Here is an 18039-nt window from a genome sequence, read left to right as displayed (position 1 = left end):
TAGGTACCATGTACAGTTTGGGAAAGCTATAAATTTAGGTATGTTTCTGTCTTTACAGTACTTTCCTGAATTAGAACCAGAGTAGGTTCAGAGAGATGTTTTTCAAATCCCTTTAATCTTACTTTTCCTTTGCTTTGCTTTTAAGTCATAAGTCAAGCATTTTTTTTTGTTTGTTCTGTTTTCTAAGGCAAGCACTTTTTTTTTCCTTTCACTTTGCTTGAAAATTATCTTTTGGGGATTTTTGTGAGTGAGGTATAACATTACCTGTGGTGGGCAGTTGTGGTAGGCAGTTGCATGTAAATATTTTGAATTCCCTTTCAAATTGAATTACTGTTGAGTGTCTATGCCTATCTGTCTTTTTGAAACAAAAGTATATTTTTACAACTTCATAGTTCCATCCACCTGGTTACCAGGTCTTTAGCTTATGTATTCCAGTATCTTAGGCTCTACATTTTTTGTCACTAGGCACTATGTTAACTAAGTAGGTCCCAATGTGTTTAGTTTGAACTCTTCTGAGACTACAGTGGTCAGAAGAACTGTTCTTATGATTTTAGGCACATTGTAAGAACCTTTTTTTTTTTTTTTTTTTGAGACAGAGTCTCGCTGTGTCGCCCAGGCAGGAATGCAGTGATGCAATCTTGGCTCACTGCGACCTCTGCCTTCTGGGTTCAAGCTATTCTCCAACCTCGGCCTCCTAAGTAGCTGGTATTACAGGTGTGTGCTGCAATGCTTGGCTGATTTTTTTGTATTTTTAGTAAAGACAGGGTTTCACCATGTTGGCCAGGCTGGTCTTGAACTCCTGAGCTTAGGTGATCCACCTGCCTCCGCCTCCCAAAGTGCTGGGATTATAAGCATAAGCCATTGCACCTGGCTGTAAGAACATAATTCTGTGATAGTTTTTTTTTTTTTCCTGGTCACACAAACACCTATAAAAGGTTTAACAGTTTCAAACCTGGTTCTGTTTTTTCAGGAAATATGTCTTACAAGAATATAACAAAATACATTTCTTTGAGATATGAGGTTTATGATGGCTTTAATAATTACCTAGCACCCAAAATACATATAGATGGTAAAAGCAACAGGGAATGGTAAGGAGGAGGAGTTAAGTGACAGAAATGCGAAAGTCAGCCTTGAAGGCCATGTAGCTAGAGGGCATTTCAGGACACCCAAAGCAATGTAAGCAAGGTCTATGCAGCCTAATTATTAGAGTAAAATTTCAAGCAAATTCCCTCTGGGTATCATAAGAGCAGGTTTATCCAGTAATTTTACTAGCCTGATTTTTTCATTGACATTTCCATAAGTGGTATAACAGCAGGTGACTAATGTTTATGATAATCAAGCAGGATGATCCCCACTCTCCCTTCATAGAACTTAGAGTCAAGCAGGCAAATATAGTTCCTATTAAAGAAAAAGATATCATGAAATTTTATAAAGTATTTGATTGGGAAAAGTTCAGGCTGCTATGGGAGCTTGACAGAAGTGCCAGAGGAAGTGATTTTTAAGCTGATTTGGAAAAACATGCAGGAGCCAAGAGATGGTAGGGGTGAGGCAAATGTTACAGGTACAGAATACAGCATGAAGGAAGCCCAGAGAGGGGAAAGCACCAGCATCTTTGGATAAATGAAAATAGCTCATTGGTTGTGATATAAAATACACGTACCAGCTTGAGTTATGTACATATGCATGATGGGGGCAGGTATGCAGGTAGCACAAGTCTTGTAATAAAGCTGGAGAGCTAGACAGAGTCCTGATCAGACCTCATAAGCCACTAACAAAGTAACAGAATGAATGAAGATGCAAATCTTTGGTTTTGGCCAGAATCATGGGTATCAGACTTACCCTTCTGCCATGAAGAACTGGAAAACTGGAAAAAGAATAAAAGCAATGTTTTTTTGGCTTTAAACACAAACAGCACAGGACTGTGATTCTTGAGGGAAGAGAAACCAAGAAAATGAGCTTTGAATTCACCCTAGTTGCTTCCTTGGAGACACTTTCCAAACAGCAACAAGAGGTAGAACCCAGAGAACAGCAGTCTGGGTGGAAGAAACAGAAATTACACTTCAGACTGCTGACACGGCTGCAGGCTGCGGCTTGTGCAAGAGGAGGCAGCAGCTCCACAAACTGCAGATGCAGAGAAGATGCTTCAGAAATGTAAAAAGCAGTTTCTTTCAGTCTTTGCCCAGATATCAAGCTGAATTTGTACAGAGCAAAACTCTGTAAGCTCCAGCTGCGAATAACTCTTAGAAGGCTGGAAGATAAATGGAAATTCCAGACAGTGCCCAGGTGCTGGGAGACACTGGAATTCCAACCAGCCAGAGTTCAGAAATGGTTCTGAACATCCCAGGAATCCAGTTGATCCTGCCAAGGCTACAGCTTAGGAGTAGAGCTACTCTAGCCCTAGAGAGAGGGCTACTCTAGAACTGCCATAACAAGGCCCAAACCAATCTTGGAGGGATAAAAGTGATCCTCTAGTAAATAAGCCACCTAACAGAGCAAAACTCAACAATTTTTAAAGGAATATAACAGAATCTTTACTGTAACAACTTAGCACGAGTAAATATTACTGTAAGTACATAGTAATATTATCAGAAATACATAATAATGTAATAAAATAAATAATAAATATAAAATAAATGAACATTACCAGATAGGCAAGAAACTGGAAAATGACATATACCTAGACACAGATCAAAAGATGGGAGGGGTGTTGAGATTTCTACACAGGGAGTTTAAAACAGAAGAGGAATCTCACAAAATACATGGAGACTGTGAAGAAGAATCCACATGGAAATTCTAGATCTGAAAACTGTGATGTCTTGAGAAAAAAAAATTATTGGAGTGATTTAATAACAGATTGGATACTACAGAAGCAAAGGTTAGTGAACTTGAAGCCAGGTCAGTAGAAAGTATACAAAATGAAGCATGAGAGAAGAGTGATTTAAAAATGAACAAAAGAAGAGATAGAGATTGGGGCAGTTTTTTGTTTTGGGATTTTTTTTTTTTTTTTAAGAAATAATAGTTACAACTTTTCCAAACTGATGAAAAATATCAATCTGAAGCTCCGCAAAGCACAAGGAGGCATGAACAGGATAAACACAAAGAAAACTACACTAAGACACATTGAAATCAAATTACTAAAAAACAAAGGCAAAGAAAAGACCTTAAAATCAGCCACAGAGAGAAAAACAAGCAAGGAGAGATGATGACCACTGACATTTTATCAGAATTCTTGGGAGCAGGAATACAATGTAATGCCACATTTAAAATGCTGATAGGGGCCAGCATGGTGGCTCATGCGTGTAATCCCAGCACTTTGGGAGGCTGAGGTGGGCGCATCACATGAGGTCAGGAGTTCAAGACCAGCCTGGCCAACATGGCGAAACCCCATCTCTACTAAAAGTACAAAAATTAGCTGGGCATGGTGGCATGAGCCTGTAATCCCAGCTACTTGGGAGACTGGGGCAAGAGAATCACTTGAACGTGAGAGGTGGAGGTTTCAGTGAGCAGAGATCACGCCACTGCACTCCAACCTGTACAACAGACCAAGACTCTGTCAATAAATAAATAAATAAATAACCAGGATTGCTAGAAATGATGAATTTCTATGTAAACATATGGCTGTTTTTCATGTCTTAATTCCTTCAAAAGATAACATAGGGATTTCTAACTTGTGGAAAAGCACATGGTAACAATAGATGGGGTGGAGAAACGGAAGCACACTGTTTTAAGGGTCTTAACTTTGTGTAGGGGATATAGTAATAAAGGTATATTGTGATGAGTTAAGGATGCCTACTGTAATCCATAGAATCACCACCACCACCAACAACAAAAGCAAAATAAATATTACAGTTAAGTAATCAAGAGAAAAGATAAAATGGAATCCCAAAGTTATTCAATTTAATCTAAAAGCAAGTGGGAAAATTGGAAAAAGGAAACAAAGGTTAGGTGAAACCAAATAGAAATCATAAAGCAAGATGGGAGGCCTAAGTACAACCATACCAGTAATTATGTGTCTCATATATAATAACAATTACATGACAGTGGACTGAACACTCCAATTAAAAGGCAGAGATTTTCAGACTGGATAAAAAAGTTATCTGTAAAATGGGGATAATAGTATCTAATTTAGGGTTGTTGTGAAGATTAAATGAATAAATATACGAAGTGCTTCAAACAGTGCCTGGCACATAGTTACCATAATGAGAGTGATAATGAAAAAAATTCTTTTGATACAAAATTAACTATGTTCTAGGTCTTTGAAAAGTGAGGTCAGTGTGGTATCTTAAGAATGCCTGTGAACAGAATGTATGTCAAAACCAACCTGTGTACTTGGTTTGGTCTCTTGCTTGTTTTGGCAGAAAGAAAAAAAAAAGAGGGTATTTTGGAAGAGCGACAACCCATGTGATTTTGTTCAGGCCATTTCACTGCTCTGGCCTTAGTCCCCTCACCTCTGTAATAAGGGGGTTGTGTTAGATGAGTGACTCTTACCATTTGGGAGTCCTGTACCCCTTTGTGAATCTGCTGACAGCCTTACCCCTATCCTAGAAAAGGGCTCCTAATACACACACAATAATTTTGTATAATGTGTATTCACTGTTATATTGCTGTATAACCTTGAGGAATTAATAACGTGTTGTATTTTGTCTTTGTTTTTATTTTTTAAATAAAAATAAATCTGGCTGAAGTCCTTTCTTCCCAAGGTTAGGGAGAAATCTGATGTCAGTCCATTTGGATTGGCTCCTTCTCCATCTTTTGATCTCGCACAAAACATGGGGGCTTCTAAGAACTTTCAAAAAGGACTGATGCACACAGCTGACTCTAGATCCTCACACCTGGTCGTTAGCTCATGATGGTCTATTGTTGCCTTGCTTTTAACTGAGGCCCTTGGGACCCATTCTAAGTAGGTGCCTGAGTTAGAGCTTCCCTTTACTCTTGCTGGACTTGGCCATGGAGACCTAATCCAAGGCTCACCAGGCTGCTACCCAGTGCCCAGGCCTCTATGACACCCACATGCCTGTCCCCTTGCAAGGCCCTGCCATGATCTGCCTTAGGTTTCCCCTCACTCTGCAGAACCTGTCTCCTTTCTATTCCTAGTCCTCAGAAATCCAGGGCACTGACTTGCTTCTTCATCAGCTTCTAAGCATTGCCTCTATTCTCTCCCCTCATTCATATAAGCCATTTTAATCTTGTATATGGGCCTTGGTCTTTGAAAACCAACAACAGCCTAAAAAATTCTTCCTTCTGCTCTAAGACATACAAGAATGTTCAGTTATTGTTAAACTAAGCAATGCCCAGGCTCAAAGGCAAAAAGACCTGGAGGCATCTAGAAGGTTAGGAAATATCTTGTACTATAGGATCTATATGATCTCAGAGATCGCTTCTAGTTATGACTTTCATGTGTGAGCCTTAAGGAATCTATAAGCTCACATAAGCAGGGGAAGTCTCAAAGAAGCAATCAGTGTACAACAGTGTTTGAGAAGGACAAAGGGAAGTGAAAACCCTGGCTGAGATGTAAATTATAAATGGAGTGGCTTGGGTCTGCCTTAGTAGGGAAGAAAGCATTTAAAGGGGAAGATGAGAACGAAGGATTGCACTTTATTAAAATGAACTTCCGTGTCTGGCTATGATTGCAGTCTGTTTAGATATGCTGTAAATGAGCAGAATGTTCTACTTTTTCACTGGGGACCTGTAATGTGATTGCTTGCTAAACTCAAGACTGTCAGTCCAAAGGGCAATCCAGGTCAATGACTTTTTTAATGTTTGGTTCATGTTTACAGATCAGGATTGTGTTCACGCAGCTTCTTCATTGTCTTAGAAAATCAAGAGCCTTAGGGGGGAATTAGGTTATCTGTAGCTTGTCACAGCAGAGTAACATCAAACCCTTTTAATTTTCTTTTTCCCTTTTGACAGAACAACACCGATGGACTTCAGGAACTTGCCTATGGGGGTTTAATTTATTGCTTGGGAGTTGTGTTCTTCAAGAGTGATGGCATCATTCCATTTGCTCATGCCATCTGGCACCTGTTTGTGGCCACGGCAGCTGCAGTGCATTACTACGCCATTTGGAAATACCTTTACCGAAGTCCTACCGACTTTATGCGGCATTTATGACCAATCTGTACTAGGTCTCCAAACCAGTATTATTTTAATTATGGCACTTGAGAGTGGGGTGAGAGCCGAACATTGCACAGGGAAAGAAAAAAAAATAAGATAACTGCACTGACTTTCTTTATATCTTTTGAATATAATTACTGTGAAAGTATAAAGGCTGTGTTCTGGAATTTTCCCCCTCACAGCAAATAAATAAGGTAGTGAATTAATTATCCATTCCATTCCACTATCATGAAGGACTCTGAATAGACTTGGCCAACTGATGTTTACAAACCAGAATTTTGTATTTTAGTTTTACAGATTTTACTACATGATTTTTCTAAATTACTATGTCAGGTTATAAAAGTCAGTGCAATAACAAAGCTTCCTTTTTAAGAAGAAAATTGTTTCTATCACTTTCCCATTCACTAGGTAAAGAATCATGAACAGAACTTACACTACTTTTTACCATGTTTCATCTTGGCATAACATGGTTCTTTTTTAAATAGAAACTTTAGTTTTTTGTAAATTTTTTAAAAAACGATTTCATTGAAATGCATCTCTGCGGGTCCTCATTCATGTTGTGAATTTTTGCAGCAAGGAGTCAACATTCCACAAACGAACAAACATTATACCTCTTCTGATAGTTTTATTAAGCATGGAGAAATTGCCAATTTTTAAAACTACAGTTTTCCAAACTTTTTGCCAACCTCTTACTCTGAATTCAGTGCTGCTTTGGGACATATACTTGACCTAGCTTGGTTTACCAGTGATGGAAAAGTATTTTGATATCATTAACTTTTTCAAAAGATCCAACTTTATGCCTTTGCCACATTATCTTCAGGGTCTCTTTCAACATTGGATGAGTATTTTGTCTGTATTTTGTATGTATTGGGGTGGCCATCTGCTGAAACTCCTGAAGAGCATTATATATTACAGTGAGCAGTTGTATTCCCTGTTTGGTGCCCAATGGTTAAGTCATCGTCACTTAGCTTTATATTGTCAGATTGATATTTATTTTAAATTGTGGAACTAGACGCATAAATTCACATTTCTACCTTTCCTTTGCATCTTCCAATATAGTGTGTGTGTGTGTTTTTTTTTCCTGGAAAAATATTTAAAGCCTTGTTTGACAGGTAGAAACTCATGTATCTCTAGTCCATGAGTTATATCCTGGCTCAGTGGAGTGATATTTATGTATAATTTTTACTTTTTTCTTAGTGTCTTATATTAAGATTAACATATTATTAATAGTTGCTTTGCTGATTAATCTCTCTTGTTGGTGTTTTCATAAGTGAAATAGCCTTGCCTTTAGATCAGGTGCTGATATTGCCTGTTTCCTAGTAATGGGCTTGATCAGTGGAATTTTTGGTTTGATGATAAGCTTATTAATTGAAATTTTTTACTGATGTGGCTTTAAAAGAGGTTTATTTTGTGTATGTTTAGAACTCTCTGATTCTGTTGAATTATATGGGAATGCGAAACAGAAGTGGTATTTGCTGATGAATTAAATAGGCAAGGTACCCAGTGATGACACCAACCAAACCACTCCTATCTGCATGATTCTGAACATCTGGATGCCTGTTGTTTTACTGTGTATATTTTATTTTTATTATATTAACTTTTTGTGGATTCATTTAAAGTCTCCTCAAAAGTAACATTGTCAAAACCACTAATATATATATGTAAAAACTGTGCTGTAGACTACAATAAAACTGTTACTTGGATTGTTCCACTGTCTCTAAATTAGATGACTGAAAATAATAATGCATATTTAAGAGTTCAAGCTCATCCAGCATCTTTAATTTTTATATGAGTCCTTTTTTTTCTTTGAGATAGAGTCTCGCCCTGTTGGAGTGCAGTGGCACAATCTTGGCTCACTGCAACTTCTGCCTCCCAGGTTCAAGTGAGTCTCCTGCCTCAGCCTCCCAAGTAGCTAGGACTACAGGTGTGTGCCACCACGCCCAGTTAATTATGTATTTTTAGTAGAGATGGGGTTTCACCATGTTTGCCAGGATGGTCTCAATCTCTTGACCTCATGATCCATCCACCTTTGCCTCCCAAAGTGCTGGGATTACAGGAGTGAGCCACTGCACCTGGCCTATATACTAGTCCTTAAAAAAAAAAAAAAAAAGTCTGAATGGAAAGAAAAACAAATATGTCTTGTCACTTAGAACTTTCTAGTCTACTTTTTAATAATTGAATTGCCAGAGCCAGCTCAAACGTTAATCAACAGACATTTTCAGTTTAAAATATACTAGTCAGGAACTAATGATTTCAAGCTTTGTAGATGATGTGTCTTTACCAAGAGAAGCTTTTTGGTTTAGCATATTTAATCTATAGGACTGAGGTTACAGGCTTTTATATTACCAACCAGACAAGTATCAGATTATAAACCTAACAACTCTCGGAGTGTCAGATGTCATTCTACCTCTTCTATAGTGCTGGAAACCAGGGCCAGAGAAGTTTAACTGCTTCATTCTAAGTCAGGGAGCTGGAACAGCAGCCAGCTCTATCTGATACCAAAGCCTCCCAATCACAATATACCACTGCATTTCCAGAGTCAGCAAAAACAAATGAAAAAACTTGAACTGAAAATTCATCAGGCATGGACACAGAAAGAAAACACTATTCACATGGTTTAGAACCTCAATAAGCCCTCAGACAACTCTCCATCAAAATTAATTTTGAGCATTGAATGTCTTCAAGCATTATTATTCCCAAGAGTTCTGTCCTCTAGGTCACCGAGGTGACCTCATCCATTTCTAGAGTGTCCCCACTATTGTGCTGTCACCTTCTTGGTCAGTATCTCCTGTCTTAAATAATTTTTTTTTTTTTTTGAGACGGAGTCTTGCTCTGTTGCCAGGCTGGATTGCAGTGGCACAATCTCGGCTCACTGCAAACTCCACCTCCCAGGTTCCAGCAATTCTCCTGCCTCAGCCTCCCGAATAGCTGGGACTACAGGTGTGCGCCACCATGCCCAGCTAGTTTTTGTATTTTTTAGTAGAGACAGGGTTTGTTGGCCAGGATGGTTTTGATCTTTTGACCTCATGATTCACCCACCTCAGCCTCCCAAAGTGCTGGGATTACAGGCATAAGCCACTGTTTCTCGTCCTTAAACTATTTTCTAAGGACTAGACCTCTCTCTAATCAGCTGCCTAAATGCTCCCAGACATACTGGCTCAAGCCATCCCAAACTGATTTCATTATCTTTCCTCATCCTACCACCAAACCTATTTTCTGAAATTTCCTAACTTAGTTAATGGCATGGCCACAGCCATCTGTTCATTCATCCATCCTTAATTTCTTGCACCCCCCTCCAGATCCAACAGGTCAGCCAGAACTGTCATCCTGCTTTTCTCACAGCTTCCTGATCTGGTTCCTCACCTCTCTTCGCACTGCAAGGTCCTAAAAAGACCTACTTAGCAGTCATCAGACTACAGCAGCCACCTCCTCATTTGTATCCCTGCCACTGCTTACACCCCTCAAATGAGCTCATCCTCCACACTGTACCAGCATTATCTTCCTAAAATAAAATCTGAGCATGTGTCTCGATGCTCCAAAACTTCCACTGACTATTACCCTATAAGATTCACGGCAGATGCTTCAGCATGGACTCTTCACATGCTGACTCCGCCTGATCGGCCCTCTCCCTAGCTGAACCCCACTTGACATCAGCCCCACTAGTGATTTTCACAGCCTCCCCCACAACACACATGCCCTCATGGTGCTTTTGCAGCTGTGTGTTTGTACCTGCTGTTCCTTGGCCTGAAATGCCCTTACTCCAGCCCCTTTCCCACCTGGCAAATAGTTGCTTATTCCAAGCAGGTGCCACCCACCTCCCTTGTGCCATTGACCAAGCCCCCCCCACCCCCAGCATGATGAGTGGTGCCCTCCTTTGACCTCACAGCATTGCTATTCCTTCATGGCCCCTGTCATGGTGCACTGCAATTGTGTTTACTGTCTTTATCTCTGCTCTTGGGGCTGAACTCTTTCAGGCAGAGACAGAGTCTCATCTACTTCTGTTCCTAGCTTCTAGCATAGCACTGGCTCATGACAGGAGTGAAGAAGCTTTGTTGAATGAAAGGGGTGGGTTGAGGGAAAGGTTGGAGAATGGTGCTGTGGAAGGGAAAGACTGAGAATAAAACATTTTTTAGGACAGACTTTGGTTTTAGCAAGTTTATCCTGTCCTTCACAAGCAGTCTTACTGGCTGGAATCTAACTTTCAGCTTCCTTGGCCTTAGAGGCTTTTTTTGACCACAAAGGTCAGCTAGAACATTCGTAGCAACCACAGGAAAGTTGATGAGAAAATGGAGTATAAATATTAGAAAGTATGTCCTAGAGAAGAAAAAGTCCAGCATGCTTATTGGTGCTTTCATAGAATAACTATCAACAATTTACAAAATTATTTTGGAAAAAGAGCATTTGGCCTAACTTATTTCCCTCTGGTCCTCTTTTCTGAATATAGCAATAAAATAAATCAAAACAATCGTTCTGCAATTGTTGGGTCTTAGTGCAGATTATACTCAAGAAGCAACAACTTACATTTTTAAAAAATATTTTGAATATTTTTACTCTAAAAATCATACAGCTATATAAAACCCTTTGGAAAATAGAGAAAGCTAAAAATTACCCAGCATTCTCTTACCATAATATATTTTAATATACTTCCAATCTTTTATTTCCCTATTTTTATTATACAGCTGTCAATATGCCACATATGTAATTTTATATACCTTTTCCCACTTATAAACATTTAAAAATACTATTATATCATTCATAGCAAGAATTTTCGGTGATTCCATCATCTTTCAGGACTGGATATACAACCTATTTTGCTTAATCATTTGCCTAACTAGATTTTTTATTATAAACAATGCTGCAGTGAACATACAACTTTGTCCATATTTATGGCTGGGTTTTAAAGGTAATAATAATAAACAATTGAGTGTTTCTTATGTATCAGGTATTGTGCTAGTTTACATGGATTATCTCATTTTATGCTTACAAAAAAAAGTATTATTCTTCCCATTTTACAGATGAGGAAACAAATACAGATGAATGAGTTTTCTTGCCCAAGGTAAGTGGCAGAACCCGAGTGAACCCAGAAACCCTAGAGGCTGTTTTCATTTTCAAGAGAGCAATTCCTGGGGCAAAGGTTTATTAATGGGTTTACCCAAAGAAGACCTTTTAAAAATAGAGCTCATTTCCAAAGCTCTACATTTATACTTGGCCTCTTCAGTTTATGTCTACTCTTCTTACGTGCCAATGAGATGGAGAGTGGAATAGGAAAATCTCCAAAGGAAACTGACCTCGAAGATGCTGGTTCATCTCCCTCCTTGTGCAACAAAATGAAAGTTTCTCAAGGGGCTCCAAGGAATGTTTTTAGTTTAACAAGGTTAGAATTATTGCATTCATGTCTTTCTACTGCTTTTGCTATTTTAAATAGGCAGTGCCAATATGTTCTTACATTCTGTGCCATTCCCACCTACATCCCTGCAATGGATTGGTGGTGTTATTTTTCCAAGAAACAGTGCCACTGTGCACTCTCGCCACTTTGCAAGGGAAGTTAAGCTATTCTCATCAGGGGCCTGTTCAACACAACAGAATGCTTTCTCATTCTGCCATACAGCTCATTATCACTCATACTTTCACTGCAGTCAGACTTGTGAAGTCAAAATAGACTGGCAAGGCATAAGGGGGGCTTGGGAAAGTAGGCTTTGGAGCCTTGCCCTATATCCTGGGAGAGGTCACAGGTCCTTTGCTGTTCTGTGCCAGGCCACACTTAACACACCCAATCTACTGTGTCAGTCACTAAAAAGGTCAGGAAAACGTTTTGATCGCTAGGATTTAGTTCTCTTAAAGCCACACTAGTGTTTTTTGAATCTCATCTATGAGCTGTGTGTTGAGTCAGGGTAGAATCAGACAGCCTGTGACAAATTGGCTGGGTGAGCTTGGGCAAGTTTGATATTACTTTTGAACTTCAGTTCCTGTCTGCAAAAGGGGTACATCACTTCTCTTTCAGCGAGGTCATAGGGATTAAATAATATATTGAAAGTGTCAAGTTTATGCAGTCTGGCATATGATTGACACTGGGTAAATAATCCTAGTGCTTCCTTCCCATATGGCTGAGCTTTTAAAATTATGGTTATAGCCCACTTGGGGATATTTTCCATGTACAAACAGCCTGAAGAACAATACCACTCTTAAAATTGTCCTGTGCATTTTCTAGCTCTTACAAATGGTTCTGGATCAAATGATGGCCAAGGCTAAACTGAGGCATGTGGTCACTCCAGGCTTTCTAATAATTTTGCATCATTTTAAACAATGTTCTTTAAATAGTCAACTTTATTTTTAGACAGAATCTCACTCTGTCACCCAGCCTGGAGTGGAGTGGCACTACCTCAGCTCACTACAACCTGCACCTCCCGGGTTCAAGCGATTCTCCTGCCTTAGCCTCCTAAGTAGCTGGGACTATAGGTGCATGCCACCACAGCCAGCTAATTTTTGTATTTTTAATAGAGACAGGGTTTCACCATGTTGGCCAGGATGGTCTTGATCTCTTAACTTCATGATCTGCCCACCTCAGCCTCCCAAAGTGCTGGGATTACAAGCATGAGCCACCATGCCCAGCCTGCATTTTTAGCAGAAACGGGGTTTCCCTATTTTGGCCAGCCTGATCTCGAGCTCCTGACTTCAGGTGATCTGCTGGCCTCTGCCTCCCAAAGTGCTAGGATTACAGGCATGAGCCACCATGCCCGGCCAAATATTCAACATTTCTTTAACCAAGAACATGAGTATTCACAGAGAAAGGGCAGAAAAGGAGGAGACTGGGGCAGTTCTTTTTGTCCAGATAGGGGCTGCTTACTTCGCTTAGCAAAACAAAAGGCCTTCAATACATTGGACCCTCACTCTGTCAAATTGGACAGCAATTTGGTCATCATCTGTTGTTACCTGAGTATGCTCCTTGGGGGACACACACCCAACGGACTGACTTCTGAGAGCTTATTAAAGAATTCCTTCCAACTACACTTGTATAATACCTTCTCCGCCTTGTTTCTCTGCCAGTGATGTTGTAGGGTCCTTTATTCACACATTCATTCGACAAATGTTTATTGGGTATCATCTATGTGCCAGGGACCAGTCTAGGGACTGAGGATGTTATAATGGAAAAAAACTTTTGAGAGCACTAAAGCAGCTCATTATTAAAGAAACTTGTGGTGAACTCTGCCCTCTACTGAATAACCCTCACATGTGAATGAATCACCCTTTGCTTCAGCTGCACAGGTTCATTTGAAGCAGGGTTTACCTATGCTCCCAGGCAAAGGATGATGAATGGGCAACACCTGTGTGGGGTGAGCTGTTTTTCCTCCCTTGTTCACCGTGTCTTGGATGCCTGAGGTCTATCCATCATTCACCTAGTCCTGCCATGTATTATACTTGTATGAGAGGCTGGGGAGACAGCATCCAATAAGGTAAGTCTCTGCGCTCAGAGGAGAAGGATATGGAAACAAATGAACAATTGTAATGCAACATAATCTCCATCTGTGTATTGGATGCTACTAGGAGGGAGTGTTATCCCTGCCCAGGGGAGTCAGAAATCCTCTGTACAGAAGAGTAGTTTGGCTGACACTCAAAGGGTGAATGAGGAATTGCCAGGGAGTCAAGTGAGGAGGCAGTGGGTAGAGACAAGGTGAAAGAAAGACATATTCCAGGCATAGGAACCAGCAGCCTTCAGGAAAGCATGGGGTGTGTGGAAGGGGAGATAATAATAACGGCTAATATTGACTGAGTCCTTACTAAGGGCCCAGCCCATTCTTCATGTTTAACACCCATATTGACTCATCTATTATTTTGGGGAGTGAGGAAGATGATCTTGTAGACATATGAATTCTTTTGTAGCAGCTAAATCTTAGATGGTGTATTATTCAGTTTCTGCACGGCTATAAAGAAATACCTGAGACTGGGTAATTTATAAAGAAAAGAGGTTTAATTGGCTCACCATTCTGCAGGCTGCACAGGAAGCATAAAAGCGTCTGCTTCTGGGGAGCCCTCAGGAAACTTACAATCACGGCAAGGGGGAGCCAGCACTTCACATGGCTAGAGCAGGAGGAAGAGGCGGTGGGAAGTACTATACACTTTTAAACAAACAGATCTCACAATAACTCACTATCACAAGAACTGCACTGAGGGGATGGTGCTGACCCATTCATGAGAAATCCGCCCCCATGATCCAATCACCTTCCACCAGGCCCCACCTCCAACACTGGGGATTAAAATTTCATGTCAGATTTGGTGGTCACACAGCTCCAAACTGTGTCAGATGGATTTCTTTGTCTTAATATTTGGACCTTCTTTTCCTTTTTTTTGATCACTTGCAAACATGTACCAACATAGAATTCTTACAGAAGGCAAATATTTTGTCGTTCACCTGAGCAAATTCCTGTGATGCTGTATTAAAATGGAAACAAAGCATGACAAAGTGTATTATGAATTGGTTGGACAGACAGTCTACTAGTAGGGATTTTTATCCTTCGGTACGGACATAGATCATCCAGATCCGAGGTATTTACAGAGACCCTTATCCAGATGTCCAATTCATTTAAAGGGTGAGCCCCTCGGAGGTGCCAGATGCCGCTCCTGGTGTTGAGGATAAAGTGAACAGAACAGACACAAGCTCCTCCTTTGCAGAACACACATTCTAGTTGTGGGGAAAACAGCCGATAAACAAATATATAAAGAAAATGTATAGTGTATGAAATGGTGATATGTCCTAGGGTGAAAAATCAATCAGGGAAGAGGTGTGGAAAATGCTGAGGGTGGGTGAATGTGTGTTCCTAAACAGGGCAGCTAAGGACAGTCTCATTGAGAAGGGCATATTTGGGTACAGACCTGAAAGGCCTGGGGACCTGGCCCCCGGCCCCCAGACACCTGCTAAGAAAGGCATCCGGGCAGAGGCAATAGCAGGTGCAAAGGCCTGAGGTAGGCATAGCCTGGTGCAGAAAGAGGCCATGATGTAGGGTTTTGAGCAAAGGGAGAGCTCAAAATGGGTTGGCACTGAGGTCAGAGGTGTGACAAAGACTCTGTTTTGACCAAGCTTGACTCAGGCTCCTCTGAGTCCACTTTCTGACTAATACCTTGGGTGCTGTCATCCTATTTGGTCCAGTTTTAGCAAGAATCCTACTGGGTCATTTTAAAGAAAATTCCCCACATTTGATATCTGATCAAGCTCCTTATTATTACTCTGGACTGCCTTTAGTAAGAATCCTTCAAGCTGTGATGTTTCTTCTTCATAATTTTCCATCCACAGACCCTGACCCTGCTCCTTGTCTGTAAATCTACACTTGTTCTTGTTGTTTTTGGAGTTGATCCCAATCTCTCTCTCCTGCTACAAAATCCCATTTTGGTAATCCCCCTGAATAAAATCTGCCTGCCTTAGCACCTTTAACAAGTGACATGAATTATTTTTTCTTTAGTGGCAGTACTGAATGCTAGGGTACACAGTGTCTTGTAAGCCATGGTAACGCCCTCAGGGACATGTGCAGTGTGATTGTTAGTGGAAGAATCATTCATGCTTGGGTATTAAAACATCCCAGCATCTGGATTCATGGCACTGAGTTAAGTCCTAGCTTCTAAAGCCAAATGAACATGGGCAAGCCCCCCGAGCTTCTATTTATCTTTAAAATACAGATTATACTAATAAGACCATCAGCCACACAGGGCAGAAAAACATGGTGAACATGAGTTTAAACATGACACTGTCAAACCAAATGAGGGAATGAGGCAGGAGTCTCAACCAGCCAAGGTTTATTGAGCCAGAGCCTGAGGGCATGCCTGGGAAAACTACCTGTGGTAGAAGCCCTCCTCCACAGGTGGCCTGTGCTCTCCAAAGAGGTTTTTAGGAGGCTCAGTTGTTTGTTTGTTTGTTGTTTGTTGAGATGGAGTCTCACTCTGTTGCCAGGCTGGAGTGCAATGGCGTGATCTTGGCTCACTGCAACCTCTGTCTCCCGGGTTCAAGTGATTCTCATGCCTCAGCCTTCCGAGTAGCTAGGACTACAGGTGTGTGCCACCATGCCCAGCTAATTTTTATAGTTTTAGTAGAGATGGGGTTTCACCATATTGGCCAGGATTCTTTCGATCTCTTGACGTCGTGATCTGCCCACCTCGGCTTCCCAAAGTGCTGGGATTACAGGTGTGAGCCACTGTGCCCGGCTGAGGCTCAGTATTTGCATGTTTCTTTAAAGTGGAAAAGCATGCAGGAAGTGAGGAATAGGCGATGAAGCCAACGGTTACATTCTTGTGAGGCTTGAATTAGTGCCCAGTAAATCTACATTTTACACAAGATTCAGTGAACATTTAAAGGAGCGGGAGTAGAAAGGAAGAGTCAATTATGTAGATATGGCAGGGCGGAGGGAGGAATGATTCATCTTGCCTAGTCCTTGTTCTGTACCTGGGAAGATAAGCTCGGACTTGTCCATGTGAGATTTTACTGACCTTAGTTTTAGGAGTTAAATTGAGGTTACAGACGTAAAGTTACAATTGACATGTACTTGTTTTATCAGAGGTTGTATGTCTTGAAAGTTAAGGGGTCATCCCTTGAGAGGTCAGTCAGCCGGAGGTGTAGGAGGCCTTTTGCCTTTGTGGGAGTCTGGTTAATGTAGGATGCTTTGTCACAAGGTTGGGAAGTAATCGCTGCCTGTTTGGGAAAAGAGTGGTAGTGTTACCTGACTCAGGCTTACTCTCCCTTTGGCATAATGAGATTGGGGATACTGAGATTTTTATTTACCTTTACATCACAACTTTTTTTCCTTTTTTTTTTTGAGATGGAGTCTTGCTTTTGTTGTCTGGGCTGGAGTGCAGTGGTGTGATCTCAGCTCACTGCAACCTTCGCCTCCCAAGTTCAAGTGATTCTCCTGCCTCAGCCTCCCGAGTAGCTGGGATTACAGGTGTGTGCCACCACACCTGGCTAATTTTTGTATTTTTAGTAGAGACAGGATTTCACCATGTTGTCAGACTGGTCTCAAACTCCTGATCTAATGGTCCACTCTCCTTGGCCTCCCAAAGTGCTGGGATTACAGGTGTGAGCCACCGCGCCTGGCCTACATCGCCAACTTTCAGGATAAAAAGTGAACCAGATATTCCCAAGCAGCCCTGAAGTCATCCTGGCTGATCTTCCTCCCCAGTGTTACTCACGGATCCCTCCCCCCAGCTGTCCTTTGCCCCTTTGAAAGAAAGCATCTTTGTGCAGTCTTATCTCTCTTCCAACCATTGATTTAACTATGTTTCTGTTAGTGTGCTTGTGGTAGAAATAGCATCCTACATCTGGCCCAAATCTATCTTTATTTTCACTTATCAGCATTAGGACCTCAAGCCAGTGAGAGATAAAAGGCTCTTCACTGATCTGTTTTGGGGAGGGTGACATGGTGATCAGTGGAGAGGAAAGAGACAAGCAGTTGACTTGCCCAAGCCTTGATTTCCTCATCTTGAAAGGGAGGATTATGCTGTCAGCCTCGAAGGGCTGCAGTGAAATTATTTATGTAAAGTATCCAGCACAGGACCTGACCATCAATATGCGCTGAATTCCATTCCCAGCTATACATCTTCATCAGGAGTGCTCTGATGAATGTAGAATAGCCCTTGGTTATGAAGAGAGAGGGGCACAGGTAGATTGCTCTCATATTTATCTCCTTTTATGTCATATTAGGGAAAAATGGCCCTCTTTCTATCTAAGGCTCTTCTTCAAGCCCATCAGAGAATTGCTTGAACACTTGGGAGGTGGAGGTTGCAGTGAGCCCAGATTGGGCCACTGCACTTCAGCCTGGAGGACACAGTGAAACTGTCTCAAGAGAAGGAAGGAAGGAAGGAAGGAAGGAAGGAAGGAAGGAAGGAAGGAGGGAAGGAAGGAAGGAGGGAAGGAGGGAAGGAGGGAAGGAGGGAAGGAGGGAAGGA

At 41.1% G+C, this 18039-nt stretch overlaps 1 protein-coding gene across 4 annotated transcripts in view; it reads left to right on the top strand.

Annotated features, from left to right (window-relative positions):
* MMD (monocyte to macrophage differentiation associated) overlaps positions 1 to 12365 on the top strand; it is a 32765-nt gene extending 20400 nt beyond the window's left edge. For 3 of the 4 annotated variants that reach the window (XM_032280093.1, XM_032280091.1, XM_032280092.1), the window contains one exon: positions 5911 to 7819. In XM_032280093.1, coding sequence (XP_032135984.1) covers positions 5911 to 6111 — 201 coding nt within the window. In that variant the 3' untranslated portion in view covers positions 6112 to 7819. Of the gene's footprint in view, positions 1 to 5910; positions 7820 to 11129; positions 11171 to 12322 lie in introns of those variants that run through there. The other variant, XM_032280094.1, reaches the window with a different exon arrangement.
* The last annotated feature ends 5674 nt before the right edge of the window (positions 12366 to 18039 follow it).

Source organism: Sapajus apella, unplaced genomic scaffold (genome assembly GCF_009761245.1).
Source record: "Sapajus apella isolate SASKATOON/1434 unplaced genomic scaffold, GSC_monkey_1.0 scaffold12, whole genome shotgun sequence".
Classification (NCBI taxonomy): domain Eukaryota; kingdom Metazoa; phylum Chordata; class Mammalia; order Primates; family Cebidae; genus Sapajus; species Sapajus apella.
Note: the sequence above shows the minus strand (reverse complement) of the source record. Positions and strands in the feature narration are given on the sequence as shown.